Source organism: Citrus sinensis, chromosome 1 (genome assembly GCF_022201045.2).
Source record: "Citrus sinensis cultivar Valencia sweet orange chromosome 1, DVS_A1.0, whole genome shotgun sequence".
NCBI lineage: Eukaryota > Viridiplantae > Streptophyta > Magnoliopsida > Sapindales > Rutaceae > Citrus > Citrus sinensis.
In genome coordinates this window covers 1133689-1155978 of record NC_068556.1, presented here as the reverse complement: position 1 = coordinate 1155978, position 22290 = coordinate 1133689, and the positions used below count along the sequence as shown (strand labels likewise).

Sequence of the window (22290 nt, the reverse complement as noted above, 5' to 3'; positions counted from 1 at the left end):
AGAAATTCACTTCAAAGATCAAATGAAACTATATAGAGTGTTCAGTGATCTCATGGAAAGTCAAGAAATTAACTAAGTTATATATTGAACATGGATCATGCACGCGCATAATTTTAAGACATGTACGAATTGATTAAGAAATTGATTATATGTAATTATTTATCGCTTTATTTCATGATCTCTTTAATTTACTCAAAAGGTAACAAACAAACCTTTAACTTGTGCCACTGGCGTGCATAATTTTGTTGCAATTTTTGCTGCTTCAAAAGGAAGAGTGTAGGAGTAGTTTACCCATCATTACTTGGTAGGAGACTAGGAGGCTAGAAGCTACCGAACTAAAGAGCAGACAAAGCCATAAAAGTCTGATCTTTTAACTTCGTTTGTCAAAGTCAAGTGATTGAAGTTGGTGATTCTACCCTTTGGTTGTTTCATCTATAGGGTTGAATTAAAGTATAATGAATAACAAAGCGAAAGGGTTGAAGGGAGAGGACGCTTAGACGTCAGTTAAAACTCTTAATGAAAGATGGCTGATAGCCTCCAACTGAAACATTAGTAGCTCGTGAGTGCTGCAATTGGCTTTACTAGAATCAAACCAGGTGCAATATAGAAGTAAGAAACTCGGAAGTAGATGCATGCAATAGGTAGCATCTCCACAAATCATTTTATCTGCTTACCAGTTTGAAAATGAATAACAAAGTTCTGGAGAAACTACTGTTATTAGATTTCTCTGTCTCTGGATTGTTGATAACTAAAATAAGTTCTGAGTTTGAAAATGTATACATTTAATCATCTAAAACAATGACCCCCGTCTTGTCTCTCTGAGAATTTTCTTTCCCAGTAGGCTTATCATCAGTTTTGATGTCAGCGTCATTTTTAGCTTCTGCCATTTCCATGCCAGTACCGGTTTTCCCCAGCAAAGATGTGGGATCAGCTGGAGATGAATCCACGTCTGCGACAGCAGGATTTTTACTCGATGCTTTACTTCCTTCTACTGTTGGCTCGGATTCTGGTGTACCCTTTACCTCAGTTTCCACCACAGCATCAAGCTTGTTGACACCTCGCTCTGTCTGCGGCAAACTTGGCTCTGCAGAGGTGCTCTGAATTTCAGGCTGCAACTCTTTATCTTCATTTGGCATTGGCTGCTCCAATGGAGGACTTGTCTGGGTAGAGAGAATCTGGTTTACATCTTCACAAAGGGTTTCTAGAAGTTGGAGATTCGTCCTCAATTGAGCACTTGCCGGCTGGCTTGTTAAAGATGTCTTCACTACTTCATGAACATTTTCTTCCAGTACCTTGCACATCTGCCAATGAATAGATTAAAACCAGTGAACATAATATGTTAATTAGCATTGGAAAGGGCACAGAGACAAAATCAGTTCTCTTTTCCAATCAATATTCAGTCTTTCTTCCCTCCTTTTTCCCCACAGTTAATGTGAACCCAATAGGCAACCTAACTGGCCAATGCTGCCACTTCACAAGGACATATGCATGTGCTCAAACCCCAATGTCAATGAAAATGATTTACCTCATTATAATGCTGAGCCAATCCCAATCGATCTGCATCACTGTCACAAGCAGCTGCTGATATTTCTTCTGATGCTGCAGTGAAGGAACAGTACTCAGCAGGGAACTTATACAAGGGATAAACCAAGTCAACATTGGACAATGCAACAGACTAAAAAGAATGATTCAGAAAACTGGCAGTAACAGGCACAAACTAAATGCGTAACATGTACATACTGAAATTTGTTTATCATTGTATATGATTAACACAGTTTAAGATATAACAATGTCCTTACTAATTGCCTCTAATTTTGGCAACTGATCAACCATTTGGGAATCAATCTCCATTGAGGTTGGACTTGGTCTTTCTGTTGTCTTTCTTTCACTCTCAGGCTCTTCACTCGGGATCTCATTTGATTTTACATCATCACCCTGCAAACAGGAAAGATTGAAAGAAAAGCAGATTAAATGAAAACTACGTAAAGCCAAATAATCACCGTAACAAATTTAGACACAAAAATACAGTTGACGGTTCAAGCTACAATAGAGTAGCAGTTTAATTCTATCAAATGCACATAGACTGGATCAAATGAGATGTCTTTGGCTGTGTCATAGAATACACCTAAAACATATAGCAATAGAATAGTCCAGAAATAAACAGTGTCAGGTGAAGCATTGTAATTGGAGAAGAAAGCACAGCAAGGCATGCTACTGAAAAAATAGTAAAACTCTGCTCTCTTCATACACCATCGGAAAACAAATTTAATGAAACAAAGGTTTTTCAAGATTTGATTGACTCACAAAGTATTCTTTCTGGTACTCTGCATTAAGCCCTTTCTCAAGAAGAAGCACTCTTTTCTTGATAAATTCAACTTGTCTTCTCTGCATATCTCTGAAATGATATAATACAGAAGAATCTTGATATACTTGTGCTTGATTTGCAGCATCAGTTGTTCCTTGGACACCAGCAGCTGCTGAATCATTCCCAGTGCTGTTTCCCTGCATTTGGAGTGCTTCTGGATTGGCTGAATTAGCACCATTTGGTGCTTGAGAACTGGCTCCAGGGACAGGTAGATTTATAAAGGGGAGATTCAATTCTTGACAGATGACCTCCTGAACCTTCAAGTCCTTATCATCAACAATAGCTTGCCATCTACCATACCCATGCCTAGATATTCATTGTTGGGGGGGGGGGGGGGGGGAGGAATTCTTTATTAGCTCCAAGTTTAAGAGAGCTAAACAATGAAATCTGATAATATCGAAGAGAGACATTAATATCCAACTCTTCCTTAGCATGAAATGCATATATCCGTACATATATACACATATTCCCTCATAAATGCATAAACCTGAGATCAGATTATGGTAAGTGCAAGCTTTGGTACCTAATGTTCAATCAATATCCATCATCTAACCAAAGAGAACACAGATATTGCAGTAGCTGAGGGATCGGCAGAACTCACATTTGTATAGATATAAAAATAAAATACTTACATCTTGAGAACTGTATAGATACAGGACAGAACCAAACTCCAATATAGCTTGACATTTGGGAAGCATAGTTAAAACAGGATCACATTAATCAGGATAAGCAACAGGGACAAACACTAACATGCAAAAATGAGATATAAAGCTACAAGCAATGCAGCACTTCAAAACATACAAAGAATTCATTAGCCAGTAATGCAAATTTATTGACAGATGCGCATAACACCAAAGAAAAGGTAATATCTATTGTAATACAGATACATGTTTTAGCGTGTTAAATAAAGCAAGAAACATACTTTAGCACAGCGCGCAGTAATAATGAATCGTGTTCCTCCTTCCAAAACTTTCCACCCCTCAGTCCTGGATAGCGCAAATATATGTCATCTGTAAAAAGAGGAGTGCCTGGCTTTTGTGATAAGAATTTCACCTATAATTCCAAATTACAAAAGAATAGTTATGATCACTGTAAGAGAAGTTAAATGCATCAAGAAAACAACCTTGACAAATATAAAGCAAAATAATGAAATGCATTGGGCAAACAAACCCTAGAATATAGAGTGAAATAATGAGACTCTACAAATGACAAAATACATGTGATACATAGCAATGGTTAAGTGAATTTTCCAAATGCCAAGAGGTAAAATGTTTCTGAAAGAATCATAAATTTCCTTTCACAAACTTGCCTTATCTCTAATCAAAAGCAAGACCGCTATCCTTACAAGCACATCCTGAATTCTAAGCCCCTCTTTTGGAACACCATCTACAACAAAGAAACAAAATCAATGAAATATTAGCTGCATAGTGAATGAACAGAGCAGAGGGAAAAAGAGAGAGCAAACAATGGAGAAATTCAATTACCTGAGAAGGTTGGAGAGTCGGTTATATCTTCAGTAATGTGGGTCAAGAAAAGGATCCCATACCTGTTTTTTTTTTTTTTTTTTATTAATTTTTTAATAAAAAATTAAAAAATAATAAAAACTAACAATATCAGCGAATATGCCAAATATGGACAAAAGGAAAAATGAAACCCTGCCCTGAAATCTATCTTAATATATTATTCCATTTCTTAAGAGACTCAATTAATTACAAATTTCTCAATTGACTCTAGAACATGAGTGATAGTCAACTCTATGGTACAGACAGAGTGAAGAGTTAAAAGGGCCTGTTGTCATTCTTGAGCAAGAAAAAAGGACCACAGACCTAGTGAGATAACTTTCAACAATGACTGGGGAAGGTGCTGATTGAGGAGGGGGAAATGATACAAGGATGTTGATCCTAGCCATAGATTCTTGAACGCAGCTGGACTGTTTAATCTTGCTAAAAAACACTCCTTAGATTCAAAGATTACGTGTAAACATCTTAACAGACTGTTGAGAAGGTCTAGTTAAAGCAAAAGCATGAATGTAGGAGACTCATTACATGCTTAGAAATGACTATGATAAGCTTTAGCATTTTCACTCACATCAAATCAATACAATTGATATTAAGGGAAATGAAATGACTAACCACTTATCATGAAATATCCCATTACATTAATCTGACTCGAGAATTGAAATTTCCTCATACAGCCAGAGAGAGAGAGAGAGCTAGACCGCAGCCTAAGATGGTCTAAGTGAATCCCAATTCATATCTAAAGATAGTTCTACCTCCAAATAATTGCACACTCATAAAAGCAACATAAATGACTTATTATATAAATTAACGAATATTCATGCTTAGAATCATTTGAATGCCTTTGGACCTGAGAAGATTCAGCAACAATTTTAAGCACATTCAAACAATAGCCAATCAAATAGATAAATAATACCACCAGTAAAAGCTGCAAACATCAATTAGACTACAACGCTAAACCACAATTAAAAGCATATGAAGCAAAGTTCAGTTAAATACTCTCTTATTTCTTCATAGCTCTTCTGTTTTAAGCGAGGGGTAAATTCCTTCCAGTCGAAGTCCCCGACCCCAAACCTGTAATCACCATCCCAGAGTAAGACAAAATGCAAGATCTGCACTACTAGATATAAACTCACAACATAATTCTTGTTAAATCCTTAGATTCTCACCACAATCTAGTCATACATTAAAATAAACAAGCACCAAAACATGGACGCGCACACAAAGAGACAAACAAAAGGCGGGAAGGTAGCAAAAGAATGGGGTGGAATATACGTAACAAAAATACAACTGAAGTACCAAAATCTAAAAAGGTGAAGAGTTAACCTCATTAATATTTGTACAAATGCAGCCCTCTGGTTTTGGCTGAAACCTAGCACTCTGAATGACCTCCCTTCACCTTCCATCAGAGGAGGTGGCTCCATACTATCCACTGCAAACAATTGCCAAAAGTGGCCTGATAATGAAAATACTATCATCCAATTTTCTTACTGAATCAAATAGAACTAGGATAGAAGAAAATACCACGAGATCTCTTCTTGTTGGGTTTCCGGCCAGGTTGAGTTCCACTGGATGTGGTGTCGCCGTCCGTCAAGTCAGCTTCATAGTTATCATCCTCACCTTCAGAGCTTACATCTTCCAAACCAGCTAGATCATCTTCTTCAACAGACACCATCTAAAAAAGATCAAAAAGCACAAGTCAATCCAATTTCTAAATTAATTCCATTTCTACAGTGATTAAACTGATCCCCCCCCCCCCCCTTTTTCCTTGTTTGCTGCATATCAAAATAGGGAGGAAATTGAAAAAACAGCAGCAAAACTATAATTTAGTCACAAGAAAGCAGACATCTATTAATAGTTGTAATCTTCCTTTTTTAATCAAGCAACAAAAATACCCAGAATCCCACAATAACCGACTTTACCCGGACTGCTGAGTTGGTGCTGATGCCAGATCACCACTCAGCCACTTGAACCCAGGGTTTTCCAAGATCAGGCATGATCTTATAGACACAAACCCTTTTACTGTTTCAATTTACCCTGTCTAATAGAACTGAAGCAAGGCCATGATGAAATACCTGCTTACGGCTTCTCTTTCCTTTTCCTAAAGCGTTGAACTCCTCAACTTTATGCACTTCGTACCTGTCTTTCAGCAACTCTTCCCAGTAACTTGATCTTTCAGAATTGCTCATGCTAGATTTATTTTCCGCGGCCAATTTTTGAGCTTCCTCCTCTGCTGCAGCCTCCACTTCTTCAATATATTCAAAATTTGCCACCTAAACATATAATAATGCCCTTCTTAATAACCAGGCATAGTTCAATATATTTATAAAGTAAATTTATACAAAAAGTTCTACCGCAAACAATGTGGCCCTGGCTCAAATAAGGAACAGTAAGCGGTGAACAAGATAGGAATTATATTTGGCAGTCAACAGATTTCCTCACTAACAATCCAATAATTAATGGCCAGAAAAGGTAACCCGTCTTATCTCAAGTTTAGTAATCCACACGCAATTTGAGTACTAATTTAGGCAAAAAAAAAAAAAAATCCAAAAGGATTTATTACTTAATGCGGTCCTAATTTCACTTTTTGAGAGGTTTCCAGTGATCTTGATTTACAAGCAAGAAGCAGCACATGAAAAAGTTGCGGAAAACTGGTGCATTGCAAAACCTTTCCAGATTCGACCAGATTTTGTCACTAAGGCAACTTAATGACTGACAGGTCATTACATAGTGCTAGTCCGCTCAATCCAGAGTAAGATCTCAAAATTTGTCACCTGAATACAGTCTTAACCATCAAAGTCTTCGCATTAGTGAATGCGCTGAAGACGTGTTTAACACATGGCCAAGTACAAGACTTCTACGATCGGACCGCTATTATGCTAGATGGAAGAATTTAAAAAATGATCCGTCCATTTTCAAGTGTGATCGGTAGATTTGCTAATAGTACATAGTAATCTTACTCCATGATCTATCTATTGTACAAGCATCCACATTATTATGCTAAAAATGCTTACCTCAATTTAAATGTGAAATATTTAAAAAGTGATCCTGTCCTTTTAAAGTACAAACAGTAGAATTTATACTAAAAAGTGGCCATGCTACTCCTTTACTCCATGATCAATCTATTGTATAAGAACCCACATCATACCTAATCACAACTCAAGACAAACAAAGGAACAATCCTAATGGGAAGATAGAATTATAGAAAAGATAGAATAAAGCATGAAATTGATTACGGAGCAATTCCCTGCATATTCTCTTCTATAAGGAATTTAATAGGCAAAAATTAAATGAAAAACATGTGCTAGGTTTAAATCCTTAATGATTAAGATTTTTGATATCCTTACGAATTAGTAAGTTAATAATTAACAGAGTTTATTTACGTAACGACAAGGCTTATCATGGGTGGTTCATGGATTTAACCAAAAACCGCATATCCGCTTAAAAGGCAATGAAAGCTAGGAATAGTAGAATGTAGCAAGTTGTATAAAATTGCTAGAATATAAGACTGCGCCATTTGCTTCTTTATGATTAAATTGGATATTTGGCACCATTAATATAGGAAATTCTCAATATTTGGCTCCACAAAGTTCTTACAGAGACAAGGAAATGAATGGTCTAAACAAAAATGGTGATAGTTGGTAACTTTGTCCAAAGTAAAAAGATAGTGTAGTTAAACAGCTAAGCATCCACTTCAGTTACTGTCATATGACCACTTTCTCATGCAAGAGCGCATCTAAAATTTTCCATCACCAGCAGAATGCTGACCGAGTACACAATTAAAATGAATAAAAATAACCTATAAAAATAGAAAAAAAAAAGTCCTAAATAAGTGACATCTAAAATACAGTCCAATATACACAAACTGACTACAACTACATACTTTTAAACCTTTCACCAAAGAAAGTAGGCCCAACAAGAAGAAAAAGAAAAGGTGAGTTCTATCTTTTCATTCACCAAGATAAAGAAACTCTAATTCAAATAACCTTTTCAATAGAACTAGAAAAATCATATCTAACATCAATCAATAGAAAAGAATCGCATATTAACATGCATATATTTATAATTGAAGACAAAACCTTGAAAGCCTTCAGAAATCCGTCTTCATCTTCATCATCCAAGGAAGCCTCTTCATCTCCAACTTGATCGCGGTCAAGTAATCTATGAAAGAAACAAAGAAGTAATATATTTAAGCTTAGGTATTTGAATGCAAACCTGTGGATCTCAAGCAACCTCCAAAATTACCTATCTATAGCAGCATCATCGTAATGAATTTGGCGGGATTTTCCACCTTCATCATTCTCATCAGCAAATAGTTCCTTTGAGCCATACCTGATGATGTCATCCAACTCTTCCTAAAGTAGAAGTGATTCAGTTCCTCAGACTCTTGCATTCATGCTAGTCTCACGTGTATGCATAATAGTTAAGGAAGGAGGGGCAAGGGAAAGATGGAAACAGCAAACAGTTCATTGTTTGCAGCAAACACAAGATCTAACTCACATCCAAACATGATAACAGTGATAAATAAGAAACTAAAAGAGAAGGGGTGGGGGTTGAAGAAGAGGGTAACCACAAACAATACATAGTCCACAGCAAAAACTAATCACATACATACACAATACACAATAATTGCAGAGAGAGGATTGGTTTTCAAGGGAAGAGGGAGTGTGTGACAATGTATAGCTGATAGCTAATGCAAGAACTTATCACATACATACATTAATACCAAAGAGAGGGTAAGAGGAGATATTAGAGTTAAACAAGACACATTCTATGGTCCACAGCAAAGGCAAGAACTAACATTCCTCGAAGAATTAGCTCAAATATAATGATCAGAACAACAAGTAGCTGATACGACAAAGAAGGTTAAGGAGGACTCATGACAAAACTGAATATAATTGAACCTCAAACCCTTAAAGGTTAATATCATTGAAATGTACAGCAAAATCATATGCAATGGCTGGTTTATAAATCATTCTCAGAAGCTCCTCTTAATTTCTAAAAATATCTCCCCTTAAATTCATCCGAAGCTTTCCTGGCATGTCAAAACCTCTGCACAGGAAGTCTTATGAACTTAGAAAACACCAGGTCAGTCTAATTTTCTGCCAATCCAAAGGAAAGGGCAATAATGCTAATAAACCATATTTTTCCAGCATAAAAAATTATCCTTTAACCAATTTCTTTGCTGATAGTCAACTTTCTAGCCCTTTCTACAGCATCACAAACCCATACATCATTTTTCCAACTCCTAGTCCACAAGAAGACAAGCTCCAAAATGCCTTCCACAGAGCAAGAAAGAAGCCTCCACGTCTGAAAGAAGATTGTTACCTGATTAATGTTCTGGGCCTTTAGCCTCCCTACAACAAGATGCTCTAGAACCATTTTCTTCTTAGTCATTTGCATCATCCTTTCTTCAATGGATCCTCGCGTTATGAGCCTAAAAATCATTACCTACAAAACCAAAACAATATTTCTCATATTAAAAATAAGCCCAACATCAATGATCTACCTCAACATATCAGGGATTGGGGGGGAGAATAGCTACAACCTTGTTGGTCTGCCCCAGTCGATGAGCTCTAGCCATTGCTTGTAGATCGGCATGAGGATTCCAATCACTACAAAAAGTTAAAAAATTCTAAAAACTGGTCAGAATATAAGAATTAACTGATCAATTAGGATAGGCCCTTGGGGCTGTCAGTATTATTAATAGAATATGGTGACAGTGAAACATTGTGCATCAGGAGACAGATCAGAGAACTGGTTATCTTGTCAATAGCTGCTCAAATACATATGCAATTCAGAAGAAAACAAAGAGCAAAACTTTCCTGTTCTCTTTGAAGATTCTAGGAATTATGAAATTCGCAAATGGCAAAACCATGAGATACACTTGAGCATCTAAGCAGTGTTAGACTAAACACTGGTGGAATATAACAAAAAGTATAAAACTACTGATAAGGCATTCTATTTATGCAAAAAAACTTCAACATATTAGGACACTTGATCAATTACAACAAATGTATAAAAGCAAGTGTTCCATAAATCTTTCATTCATAATCATTTTACATGCTCCAACTCACATCCCATTGATGCTGCAATGCCTCAGAATTGACAATCATGCTTAGTAACAAGAGAAGGAGAAATGAATGTTAGAAAGAAAGCATTTTACCTGTCATATATGATAACTGTGTCTGCCGTCGCAAGGTTAATTCCCAAGCCCCCAGCCCTAGTAGAGAGCAAAAAACAAAATCTGGAAGAATTTTTGGCATTAAATCGATCTATGCGTATCTGTCTCTCAGCTCCACCAACCTTGCCATCTATCCGCTCGTACTGCCATTTCTGAAAATAAAAATTTTGACCAAGAAAGATCCCAATTATCCATACATGCCAAAAAGTCATCAACTGCTGCAGCATTCAAATTATAAACATTAAAAAATGTGAGCAAAGTAAATTACTATTGTACCTTAAAAGTTAAGTAATCTTCTAGTAAGTCCAGCATGTGCTGGAACTGCGAATATATAAGAACTCTATGTCCCTGCTCTTTAAGTTTCACCATCATTTTATCCAAGAGTTGCAGTTTCCCAGAAGATTCCAGCAGCTGCCTGTCATTTAATAAAAAGAATGCAGAAGCAGATATCAGTGTGATTCAAGCCAGGTTTTATCTTTGGCCTAATTGAAAATCCCAAAAAGGGGAAAAAAAAAAAAAAACTAAGGTCTATCATCTAAAATCTAAATCATCAGAATACATAAAAAGGTAATTTCAGAATAAAATATCATAGCGTAGAAGATTACTTGAAAGATTCATTTGTATCTTCTATATCTGGCTCAACTCCTTCCAACATATAAGGATGACAACAAAGCTTGCGCAATTCCATAACGACATTAATAAGAGAAATCTGGTTCAATATACACGAACATAGTACCTCGTTAGGTCAAAATGCAATAAAAAAGGGTTTACTTCACTTAAACATGCAACCATACCTGCGCACCCCCCCGTCGAGTTAATATTTGATAGTTACGTGTCAGAATGGCCTTATAATATTCCTTCTGCTTACTACTTAATTCAACACGTAAAATGAGTTCCTTCTTGGGAGGTAATTCCTTCATGACATCTTTCTTCACTCCTGCAGTAGCATTTAAAAGCATGTTCACTCATTCTGAGCAACATATTGAAATATGAATGTAATGGTAAAATGTATGAATGGACGATCAGCATCCCATTGGACTAAAAGATATATAGCCATCAAGATAGATTTACTTTTCAATAAAACCAAATCAAGCCCTTCATGTCAAAAACATAAAAAATTGCACTTCTCCCAAGAAAAGCATCACATTGAGAAATACCAATTCAATTGTTTTCAATGAGAAACAAAAGCCAATCGCCATACTGGAGGATTGACAGATTCAAATTAGAAATACCATGGAAGCATGAAGGTAACTCAAAAGAATGGGGTCGAGAAAGTGAGAACCAGACAGTGCACATTCTTGCTGTACGAATTAATTTGGTAGGAACTAAAAGAACCAACAAAGATTCAAGACTCATATTAGACACTTCTCTCTGTTTTGTATCAGAAAATTGCTTAAAATTTACAATTGTATATAAACACACTAAAGATCCGAAACCTTTTTAATAACATTCAACATTTCAAACATCACAGCAATATCAGGAATGAACAAAGAGGAAATAAAATGATTAATTACCAAGTTATCATAAATTTGAACCATGATCAACACACTCACAACAATAAACTTAGTAACACTAGCAATTACAGAAGTCAAATGAAGCTAGCAATATAGAAGAGTAAGATTAAGATTTATACTTCGAAGAAGATGGGGGGCCAACATTCTATGAAGTCTTGAAATCTGCTCCTCTTGATTTATATCCTTGAACTCTTCCTGGAACTCCTCTAAACTTCCAAACTGCATGTATTTAGTAATCAACTACCACAAACTTTTCTTCAAATTCATAAACGAGTTTGACAAACAATCTTAATTTAACAAAAGGTAAATATCATTACTCGATAAACCAAAAATCACACTAACCTTCCCAGCATCAAGGAAGTGCATGAGCATAAAAAGTTCATCCAGATTGTTCTGAGAATGTAGAAGTACACATAAGTTCACAATAATATAACATGGATACATGTAAAACATAGCAAGACAAAAATTTGAATCAATTTTAAAGTTATACACTGATACGTGAGATTACTAGTCAAGAAATATAGCAAAATATAGGAAGTAAGCACTAACATAAAATACAATACACTATCATAATAGAACAACCAACCTGAAGAGGTGTTCCAGTTAAGAGCACACGATGTCTAGTTGAATATTGCTTCAGTGAAGAAAACAATTTCGAATCCTTATTTTTTAGACGGTGACCTTCATCAACAATCTACATTTGAATGTCAGTGTTAACCAGCAATCAGATATAGGAGAATGGCAATGCCATAAATAAGCAAGAGAACCTTACCATGCATTGCCACTTTATCGGTTTCAAAGATGCACTGTCCAAGTTAATCATCTCATAAGATGTTAGGAGGACATCAAACTTTATCCTGTCTTGCTTGCTTTCACTGACAACTTGACCAGATTTCTTTTTCTTGACCTTCTTAGGATTTTTGGGGAAGTAAAATTCATATTCCCTGATAATATTACGAGCTTGGGAAGTGCCAACATACATAACCTGCAACATGCAAACTACAGTTCAGGATAATTTTTTCTGACAAATGATAACAAGAAGCTGAAAAAATGCCATGTACATACAACATTCATTTGTGGTGCCCAAGTTGCAAATTCACGTTCCCAGTTTCGCAATGTTGAAAGTGGAGCTACAACTAAATGCGGAGAGATGCGCTCTCCAAAAAGAGATGCTAAAAAGGCAATACTCTGTATGGTTTTGCCTACAACCAAACAAAAAGCAAAGCATTGGCAAAATCAAGTCACAAAGATGCAAACATGGAATGCTCTTTCCAAAATCCAGAACAGATCAAAGCAAGACCTACCAAGACCCATTTCATCAGCGAGTATCACATGTGTCTGTTTGGACCAAGAAAAACGTAAGAAGTTCAGTCCTTCAAGCTGATATGGATGTAGTGAACCTTCAGTTACAAGAGAATAAACAATAAATATTAAAAAATACACGATGATTAAGCAAAATAAAACATAAATCTGATGCAAGCCTGCCAGTTTGGAAAAAGATATCAATGACATACCTCCAGAAAGAAATTCAGGACTATGTTCATACTGTTGAAATTCTTTTGGTTTCTTTGTAGATTCAGTAACATCTTGAGGGCTACTCTTCTGCTTATTACAAGACGATCTGTGTGATCTAGACTGAATTTTGATAAATCTTTCAATTTCAGGTTGAAATGCAGATATATCTGATTCATATTCCCAATAGCATTCATCATAGGAAAGTTCTTTATACTTCACAAGATATTCCTTCTCGTCATCCTCTCCCCTGCAACATCTCAAAAACAAACTCACGTCATTCTAAAATAGAAATGAAAATGAAACACCACAAAGCAATGGTAAAAGACTCACTGCAAAAGAATATATTATCCGCCATTCATCAAGAACCAAACCAGAAATAAATAGGGACAGATTTGTTAAAATTATGAAATTTTTAACACTAAAGATTTAACCACATGTACACATTCTGAATTCTACCAAAGGAAAGACACATAACATTTGAGAAAAGAAAGAATAACTCCCCTTCATAACTCACTAATGTCCAATTCAATGTCAAAACTTAAAAAAGAAGATTCTCCAGACTAAATCAAATCAGGAGCAACAAAAAGACAATACAGAGACAGAATCTTGTGTGCATGTGTGGCTGTACTGATAAAAGTTTCAGATTGTTAAACCTGCAGGCAAGAATCCGATCAACAGTAGTCCACTCAGGTCGAATGGCAACAAAGTCTTCTTCAGCATTATTGTTTGATGACATTTGGCGATGGAAATTGTTTACTTTAGTCCTCAGACGAGGATTGGACTTGAAAGCTTTTAGGAACTCTTTTTCAGGTACCCTGCGGAGAAAATAGAACTAGCAGGTTACTTAAGACTGCCAGAAAACACAAAAACACAAACATTGCTGAGTAAAAAGAAACACCGAAAAGCAAGATAGATTAGAGAAAAGCATAATCTAAAATGCTAAAACAGAGTAAATAGAAAATCAGACAGTTCACTGCAAATTTTACTCCGCTCTAAAGGAACAAGTAGTCAAATAGGTTTTGTATTCAATTAATACCATTAATAAGGGATTTACCAAGTGCAATGCAAATAAGATAATCCCTTCCACTTTACAAGATACTGTTTAACAAATATCTGCTTAGAACCCAGCTTAGAGACATCACTATCACCAGCTACAGTTGGACGCATCTCACAGTCCAATATTTTGTCAATATCATTCAGCGGGCTAACCTGCAGGTATAAAAATGTTAATTCTCAGCGTAGAGATACAAGCAAATAGTTAAACAAAAATAAACACAATACTGAGCATAAGATAGAATCATACACATTCTGGGCACCTCCAGCTGCCAGAAGGAGGAGCTTTTAGCGGAGGAACCAAACACTTAGCATGGTATGCATATGTACAAGTATCACAGCTCATAAGATTTTCACTTTCTCCACAGGCTTGACATGAATCATCTTTCTGTTAATTTACAATCAGAAACATCTTAAAATTGAAGAAAAACCATCTAGCCACGCTTTAAACATGGAAATAAGTGCACAATAAAAATTTCAGAACAATATCAATACAAGAAGCATGAGTGCATGACCAACCACCCAAGTTTTAGTTTTGTCTGTCAAAGACCTTCCTACCATTACAAACTTTAATGATAAAGTGAAAACAAATAGTGTGAAAGGCCTGTGATGAAAAGCCAGAACTATGAGATATAACCCTATCAATTATACTTCAACAACATGCAAAAACCGAGACATGAGAAATGCTTGAAACTAAGACATTCATCTACATGCAAACTGTGCCTGTACTTCATCACTAAAATCTAGTTCCCTAAGCTTTAAGCAATGGTGAAAAGCATGCATTTCAGATAAAATCAAATCCTAAATAACTGCCGTGTAAATGTTTGATTTCATGCGGACCATCATCTAAAACAATCCAAATGCAGTAACCAATATAGTTGCCAACCCAAGACTTAAAAGAATGCCTTAGTTTTGAGAAAGGCAAGTAATTTACACAAAAAAACTGAAAATACTTAATTAATCAGTTAGACATACAAGTTTTTACTCTTTGTGTTCAAAAGCTCAGCATCAGGAGATGCAAGAAAAACTTAATATAACGGACGAGGAAAAAAAAAATACTTATAAGAGGATTTCAAAGACAAAAAGAATCAAGAAACAGACCGCATCAATCCTGACTATTCTTTCAAACTTTTCCACCGTGGTCCCAGGTTTTCCTTGCTCAAAATCAGCATCATCATCCGATTCATCTAACTGATAAATTGGCTTCCGATCTGATCTAACCCGGAGCCTCTCAACCAAGCTACTCATATTCTGCAAGATAGGAAAAAAACCATTCAATTTTTAATAAATTCTCAGCGGACCTAATTGGCATCTAGTGAACTCAGAAGGAATTCCTGATACCTTATATATCAAATGGAATCCCAATGGTTCAACAAATTATGATCCCAAACGAATTAAAAGTATTGTACATAAGTGACTGATCTTAGCCCTTTTTAATATTTTTGAATTATTAATGGTATTAACATAATTACGAACACACTCTTCCCCCCTTGTTCCCCTCACGGGAAGGTTTGGATTTATTATTTGTAATTACAACATAAATTCACATAATACGTAAAATAGAACACTTCATTCTTTGCATATTCCTCAAATTAAAACAACCGCAAGCACCCAATAACTATAGAAACAAAATAATTTCTATGGTTTATAACTAACATTAAATTCAATTAACCATTTTGAGCATAGTATTTCTTTAAATAAAATGATATAAGTACGTAACAAGCATACATAGCTGCATAAAATATAAAATTGGAAAATAAATCTTCAATAAATTACTATTAACTAACTGCTTTATTAATTTTTTTTATAAAAAGGGTATTATCATTTTTTAACATATAATTATATGAATACTCGCTTCTTTTTATTTTAGTCCCGCATAGCACCAAAGATTTTATATTCTATTCCATCATCAGTGCTTTTGTTACCTTTTAACTACATTTTTTTTTTTTTTTTGGTGACAAAAAACCCTTGGAAATGTACCAAAGAGAGAGGCAATAATTTCTAACACATAGGCCCCAATCCCTTTGCTACAAGGAAAGAAGATGCCTTTAGGTCCATAGGCCATTTCTCTATTCTTCTTATTTTGTTTACGAAAACAAACTGGCAAGAATATTTTTTCTCAATTCCTCTTCTTCTTCAAGTACAAGTAAGCTTTGCCTCATAAATTAGGAACTAAGCAGGCCAAAATAAGTGATTTGAGAACCATGAATAAAGAAAACAATTTAAGGACATAAACAACAAGCATCATCCTCTTAACCATATACATAAAACTTTTGAATCTAATTATCACTTAGAAGGGTACCACTATCAGAAGTCATAATTGGATCTTCGCCCTCTGAACAAACTTAGAACATTCTAGCAGCATTATTTGCAAAAACATACTATCCTATCCCAAGAAATGAATTAAAACACCAGTGTGTATGCTCATATAGAACAACATCACTTGAATCATAAATGTAACAGAGAGGTCAACACGCAAAAAGCAAATAACCATTGAAAGACAGGTGGAGATTTGGCTGGAAGATACGCAACAAACAACATCTAGTAATTAGCAACCTAAAAAAAATATGAAGAATAAAGTGATTATTGATTGCTTCTGTTCGGCATAATATGCGAAGTGCCATGAAAGGTAATAACTCCACAACCCTTCACATGTAAATAAAAATTATGACGAGTAAACGCATCAAGGGGAAAACATAAGAATTATGAAAAGAAGTATATTTGGCAACAAAATCAACTAAGCATGATATAATATAAAAGCAGTTGTTTTTTTCTTTCAAATTTAATTCCTGTGATTGTAGTTTCTAGTGAGAAACCACAAACTAACTAGGAGAATTAAGCTCATTTGTACCACTTTAAAAAAGAAACATTACCAAAACCAAACCTAACTTCAAGATATGAGCTCTACATTTCTGATTTAAATTATAAGTTAATTTAAAAAAGGGAAATAAAATAAAATCTTCTCCAAAATGTTATTCAAACAGATGACGAATTGCATGAACAAGGTGAGAGAGGATCAAGAAGTCAAAAACACAGAGACGGAGAAAAGGAATTGAAACTTGCTTGAGTCACAGTCTGTTATTTTAGATAATTCTGAAGAGAAAAATTCAGGGAATCATCAAAAGGAGATTAAAATCAGCCAGTCGAACAACATCAAAAGAAAAGAAGAAATCACGTGTTGGAAAGTAATGATATCCTCAAATCTCATTCTTGAATAAGTTTACTAAAAACCTGCAGCTGTGTCAAGCAATGCGATTAAAATGGGATTTGTGTTAACTCATAGTTAAACTATTAAAGCTCAGAACAAATGTACGGAAAACTATAAGCGCGTAACAAATCTAGAATATTACTCTATATCATTCAAGTATAGGGAAAAATTAAGAAAGTAAGTAATTAAGAGTAACGGCAGTTATATTCTTTTGGCAAGCGGCGCAGCCACCTCATGAAGTTATAAGGATTATTAAATGATATATAAACCAACTACCAAAAGTGAAATACGGGAAAAAAGGATAATCCAAAACATTGAACAGATAAATCCGACAAACAATTTGTGCTTCAGCTTCCCCATTAACAGCTAGAGTGATCACAATGAACACCCACTTTTACCTGAAAGCTCGTGATTCCAATCCTACATCAGCAGCAAATTAAAAGCCGCAGCATGCCAATTCCAAATATACCCTAAAATTATTCACAAGAGCTGAACCCCAGAGCAATACAAATCCACACATACAATTCACTACGTAAGCAATTATAGGTTCCCAAAAATGAGACAATTATGAATCTTGAACTGAAACAACTAAACAAATAATAAAGCCTAACTTAGAAAGACATAAATTCTGAATATATATATATATATATATATATATATATAAGCAGTAACTGAAGCAGAAACGCAATACCCATTTGCCAAAAACACACAAAATAATCAAAATCAAAACACGAATTTTTGTTATTATAATTCTTTAGTAGTTGTTAGTTAAAATGTATGACGAAAATCAAAAGGTTCGGAATTTACCAGCAAATTTCGGGACCCAGTAGCTCTTTGAACCCGATACCGAAATTTGGGTGAAGCAAAAACGACTGTGTCGAAAGAGAAAGGGGGAGAGATTTTAGCGACCGTCGAAATATTTTGACAGCAACTACTGTTTAATAACTCCCCTTGTGCGTATATATATATACATATACATACATATATAAACCAACTTTGGCACCTAAATGGTATGATTTGGGAAGGGTACTATGGACTTTTAATTATATTTTTTTATTCCAAAACTTTTTACGAATTTACCAAAAGAACCTGAACAGTTTTACAAAAATGACTCACTAATCACTTACTTTTATGGTTACAAACGAGTCTTTAGAACATAAAAGCCCAAGATATCTGTCGCACTAAATAGTTGGTCACCATCTAAAAGATTATTTGCCAATGTTCAAGATTTCAGCCATATTACTTAAGGGTACTTATGTTCAAATTACCATTTTTTTTATAATTAAAGTAAGAAACATGCTTCTTTCAAAAACAAAAGAAAAGAAAATTGATCAATGAGGGTCATTTTGTAAATTGAGTACACTTTTAAGTTATTTTCATTTTTTAATTAGTTTTTTGTTAAACAATCAAGGGTAAAGTTTAAGGTAAGTGGTTTTTATGAAAATTAAGGGTATTTTTCTTTCCCAATCTATATAAAATTGTAAAGGAAAGAAATTAATATGATTCAAAATTATTAGAATTCACAACTCGTTACGAGGATAACATACTATTTGGGATATTTATGAAGTACAATATTTTAAATGATTAATATTTATCCATGGGTTATGAGACCGATAATTTATCGAGATTTTGGAATAATTTAATCATCATGTCCTACGGAAAATGTATGATAACATAAGGGTATTATTAACTTTTCAAAATTTACTTTGCATCATATATATTGGAGAGTTATTAGGTTATAGTTTGTATTTCCACAATAGCAAGTGACATTCATTAGTATTTTCACAATACCAAGTGACATTCATGGAATCCAGTGGTGTGTGTATGTGTATGCATACGGATATTGGTCATATATTGAAAATAAAATTATCTAATATTCTTTTGAATTGTTAATATTCACTACATATAAGAGGATAACGGTATTGATGAAAATTAATATATCCAACATAGTATTTTGAATGGTTAAGATTCACACCTAATTATGATTTCAACAATACTAACTGAGACTAATACTTTGAATGATTAGTATTCACAACTCATTACGAGAACAACAATGCTAATTGAGATAAAAGCATTTATAACATTAACTTATAAAAATTTTACAACTATTAGTGACTTTGATTGCATAATTTGAATTTGTAACCATGTTAAGAAGACAGTGTGAGATATGGTGGGGTTATTAACACTCTGAAAGTTATTTTAATACTTTATTATTTTGTACACTCAATCACTCATATGTTGATTTAAAAAAAAAATGGAAAAATGACAAACACACCCCCAACGTTTAGACAAAAGGACAAAAATCCCCTAACGTTTCAAAAAAGACATTTACACCCCCATTCACTAATGGAAACAGTAACTTTTAAGAGAAATTACCGTTATACCCTTCTAGCATATAAAAAAATATATACAAGTTTAACTTGTGGTATTAATACTATAAAATTTTATTTAAATTTTAAACTTGTATATTTAACAATTCTCCACATGTTATCATTTAAACTTGTATATTTATAACTAATTTTTTATGTTCTTTATTATGGTATTAATTGAAATACAAGTTAACATTAATAACCAATTTTATTTATTTTTATTCTTGAGTAATGAATTAAATTTATTTGGCTTGAAGAGGGAATTTGATAAAAATTTAAATAGAGGAATTGGGTAATGAGGGTATATTTATAATTTTATTAATAATATATGGACAAATTGGAAAATCAACAATTTTTTTTATATGTTGGAAGGGTATAACGGTAATTTTTGTTAAAAGTTATTGTTTCCATTAGTGAATGTGGTGTAAATGTCTTTTTTGAAATGTTAGGGGGATTTTTGTCCCTTTATCTAAACGTTGGGGGTATGTTTGTCCCAAAAAAAAATTAAGTTTTGCTTTGTACACACTTTAAAATAGAAAAAAAAACCTCAATTAAACTATTTAAATTAATTAACTTTACTTACTTAAAACACTAATAAAACTATTCAACAAACATAATTTTAAGAGACTTAACATATACTTACAACAATATGATCAAACAAGGTATAAATAAATTATTTAACGCAATTTTAGTTATTATTATTTTTGTTTATTTCTGTTCAATATTAGATTTTGCATCGAGAACAATTTGCAATGAGTGCATAATAATATAACTACCAAAAAAGAAACAAAAAAACAAGACCAAAAAGAAGACCCAAAAAAAGGTTGTTTTATAATACCTCTTTCATTTTATTTAAAAAAAAAAATCACATATACTTTGTAGTCAATTTTTTTTTTCAAAATATTGATCTCTTCATTGGTTGTCTAAGTATTGATCAAGATGTTGTAAATAAAAAATTTTAAGGCATAAGAATTATGCATTGAACATTGAATATAATATATGAGTATTCAAAGTGATTATGTAATATTGATTTATAATAAGTTATCTTTAATACTAAGTAATTCACATGGTAGCTATTTTTGTAAAAAAATAAAAATAAAATCAAAGTATCCAAAATAATTTTTAGCATACAAATAGCCTCACCTATGATAGTATTTATTTAAAAAAGGATAAATATTCATTTAGTCATTGTATTTTTACTTAAGTGACTGCTTAGTACTTATATGAAAAAAAAAAGAAATTAAATTATTGTTTCACTTAAAGATGTTGCATTCTTACCCTTTTTTTCTTTTACAATATTATCCCTCCAACAATGTTTTTGACATTAATTGATTATCTATAAAAAGGTTAATCAGCAAATCAACCAATAAATATATGTATGAAAGAACTAATATTTTTTTTTTGTACCTAAGAAACAATCTTACTAATAATTATTTATAATTAAATTAATATCAACTTACTTAGAACAATGTTTAATATCCTTACAACAATCTTGCTAATATTTTTTTTATAAAAAATAATTTACCAAATTAATCCTAAAAGTAAAATATTAATAGAAAAGTTTTAATAAACTTTTATGTTACTTTAAAGTTAATTTGATAAATTATCATTTTCTTTTTTTATTATTAATATCCCCAAGATTTGTTGTAAGGGTATTATTGTAAAAAGAAAAAAATAAGAGTAAGAGTGAAACATTTTTAACAGTAAAAATATTTTTTTTTAAACATAAGGATTAAATGAACTATTAAATTAAAATTTAGGAACTAAATGAATAATTACCATTTAAATAATTATAATAATTATTTTCACTAGATATATTATTTTTTTATAATTGACATTTGTTTAGATGTCTAATTGACATTTCGGCCCCTCAGTCCTCAGGCCCAAAACGACCGTAAAAAAAAGAGGTTGGGCTTCCAACACCGCTTTAAAATTCTTATAAGACCCCACTTTTTATATTTACAGTCATTCTTGAATAAAATTGCAAAAAAAGATTAAAAAAATACAATAGAATTCTTATTAATTTTATTATCATGTAGAATAAATCAACTAAATTATAAACACATTTTTCAAAAAAAAAAACCTTTATTAAGTGGTTTATTTCTTCATTGATTCAAAAATATCTTAATTTTATAAAAAAAAATCAATTATATAATATATTAGGATATAAAGATCGTTAGGGTTCATGATTTGCAAAGACACTTTTAATTAAATTCATAAAAGTCCTTTACTCCTTTTATGTAATTTTCTCTTGCTACACAAACATGATTCAAAAAATGGGGTTTTACAAGGATACCATAGGGGTGTGATAAGTATTACTCTGAAAAGAAGTAAATGAACATTTCAAAATAGCAACATACCCTTCAGGATACATGGATAAATAGAATAATTTGTTAATAAATCAAATGGATAACTTACCATTCTGCCATAAACTTCACAAGAAATTTTTTTCCAAGTGGTGAGTTTTGAAACAGAATCGATAGTACATAAGGCAGTAGTTCATATTGCAAGAAAACAAGAACTAATAAAAATGCAAACCGAAATGAAATGTTATGGAGTATTTCT

The 22290-nt window shown here is 33.3% G+C and overlaps 1 protein-coding gene across 3 annotated transcripts; it reads right to left on the bottom strand.

Moving 5' to 3' along the window:
- Positions 1-610: 610 nt before the first annotated feature.
- LOC102621881 (CHD3-type chromatin-remodeling factor PICKLE) lies at positions 611-18329 on the bottom strand. 3 transcript variants are annotated; one of them, XM_006483392.4, is made up of 31 exons: positions 18164-18329; positions 15250-15399; positions 14399-14536; positions 14150-14304; positions 13749-13910; positions 13095-13342; positions 12885-12980; positions 12646-12782; positions 12353-12565; positions 12167-12274; positions 11923-11973; positions 11700-11799; positions 10861-11003; positions 10672-10775; positions 10343-10481; positions 10049-10218; positions 9431-9497; positions 9211-9333; positions 8128-8237; positions 7962-8043; positions 5958-6155; positions 5407-5557; positions 5209-5314; positions 4882-4956; positions 3850-3911; positions 3675-3751; positions 3288-3418; positions 2305-2671; positions 1800-1935; positions 1526-1599; positions 611-1301 (listed from the first exon to the last, which is right to left on the bottom strand). In XM_006483392.4, exons 2-31 carry the CDS (start codon positions 15394-15396, stop codon positions 783-785), a joined length of 4389 nt encoding a protein of 1462 aa, XP_006483455.1. In that variant the 5' UTR covers positions 15397-15399; positions 18164-18329; the 3' UTR covers positions 611-782. The 3 variants fall into 3 exon arrangements, with proteins under 3 accessions (XP_006483455.1, XP_006483456.1, XP_052291231.1); XM_006483393.4 differs by lacking the exon at positions 18164-18329 and adding an exon at positions 17755-17961; XM_052435271.1 differs by lacking the exon at positions 14399-14536.
- Positions 18330-22290: the final 3961 nt, after the last annotated feature.

Bases quoted from the DNA above. Each gene is read 5' to 3' on its own strand.
- LOC102621881 (XM_006483392.4), bottom strand. From the start codon at position 15,396: ATGAGTAGCTTGGTTGAGAGGCTCCGGGTTAGATCAGATCGGAAGCCA. The intron at 11,004-11,699 runs GTATAAATCTTA...ATGCTACTGCAG, and splicing joins GGCCCCCCATCTTCTTCGAA to GAGTGAAGAAAGATGTCATG. The intron at 8,238-9,210 runs GTAACAATCTTC...CTTCTACTTTAG, and splicing joins AGGCCCAGAACATTAATCAG to GAAGAGTTGGATGACATCAT.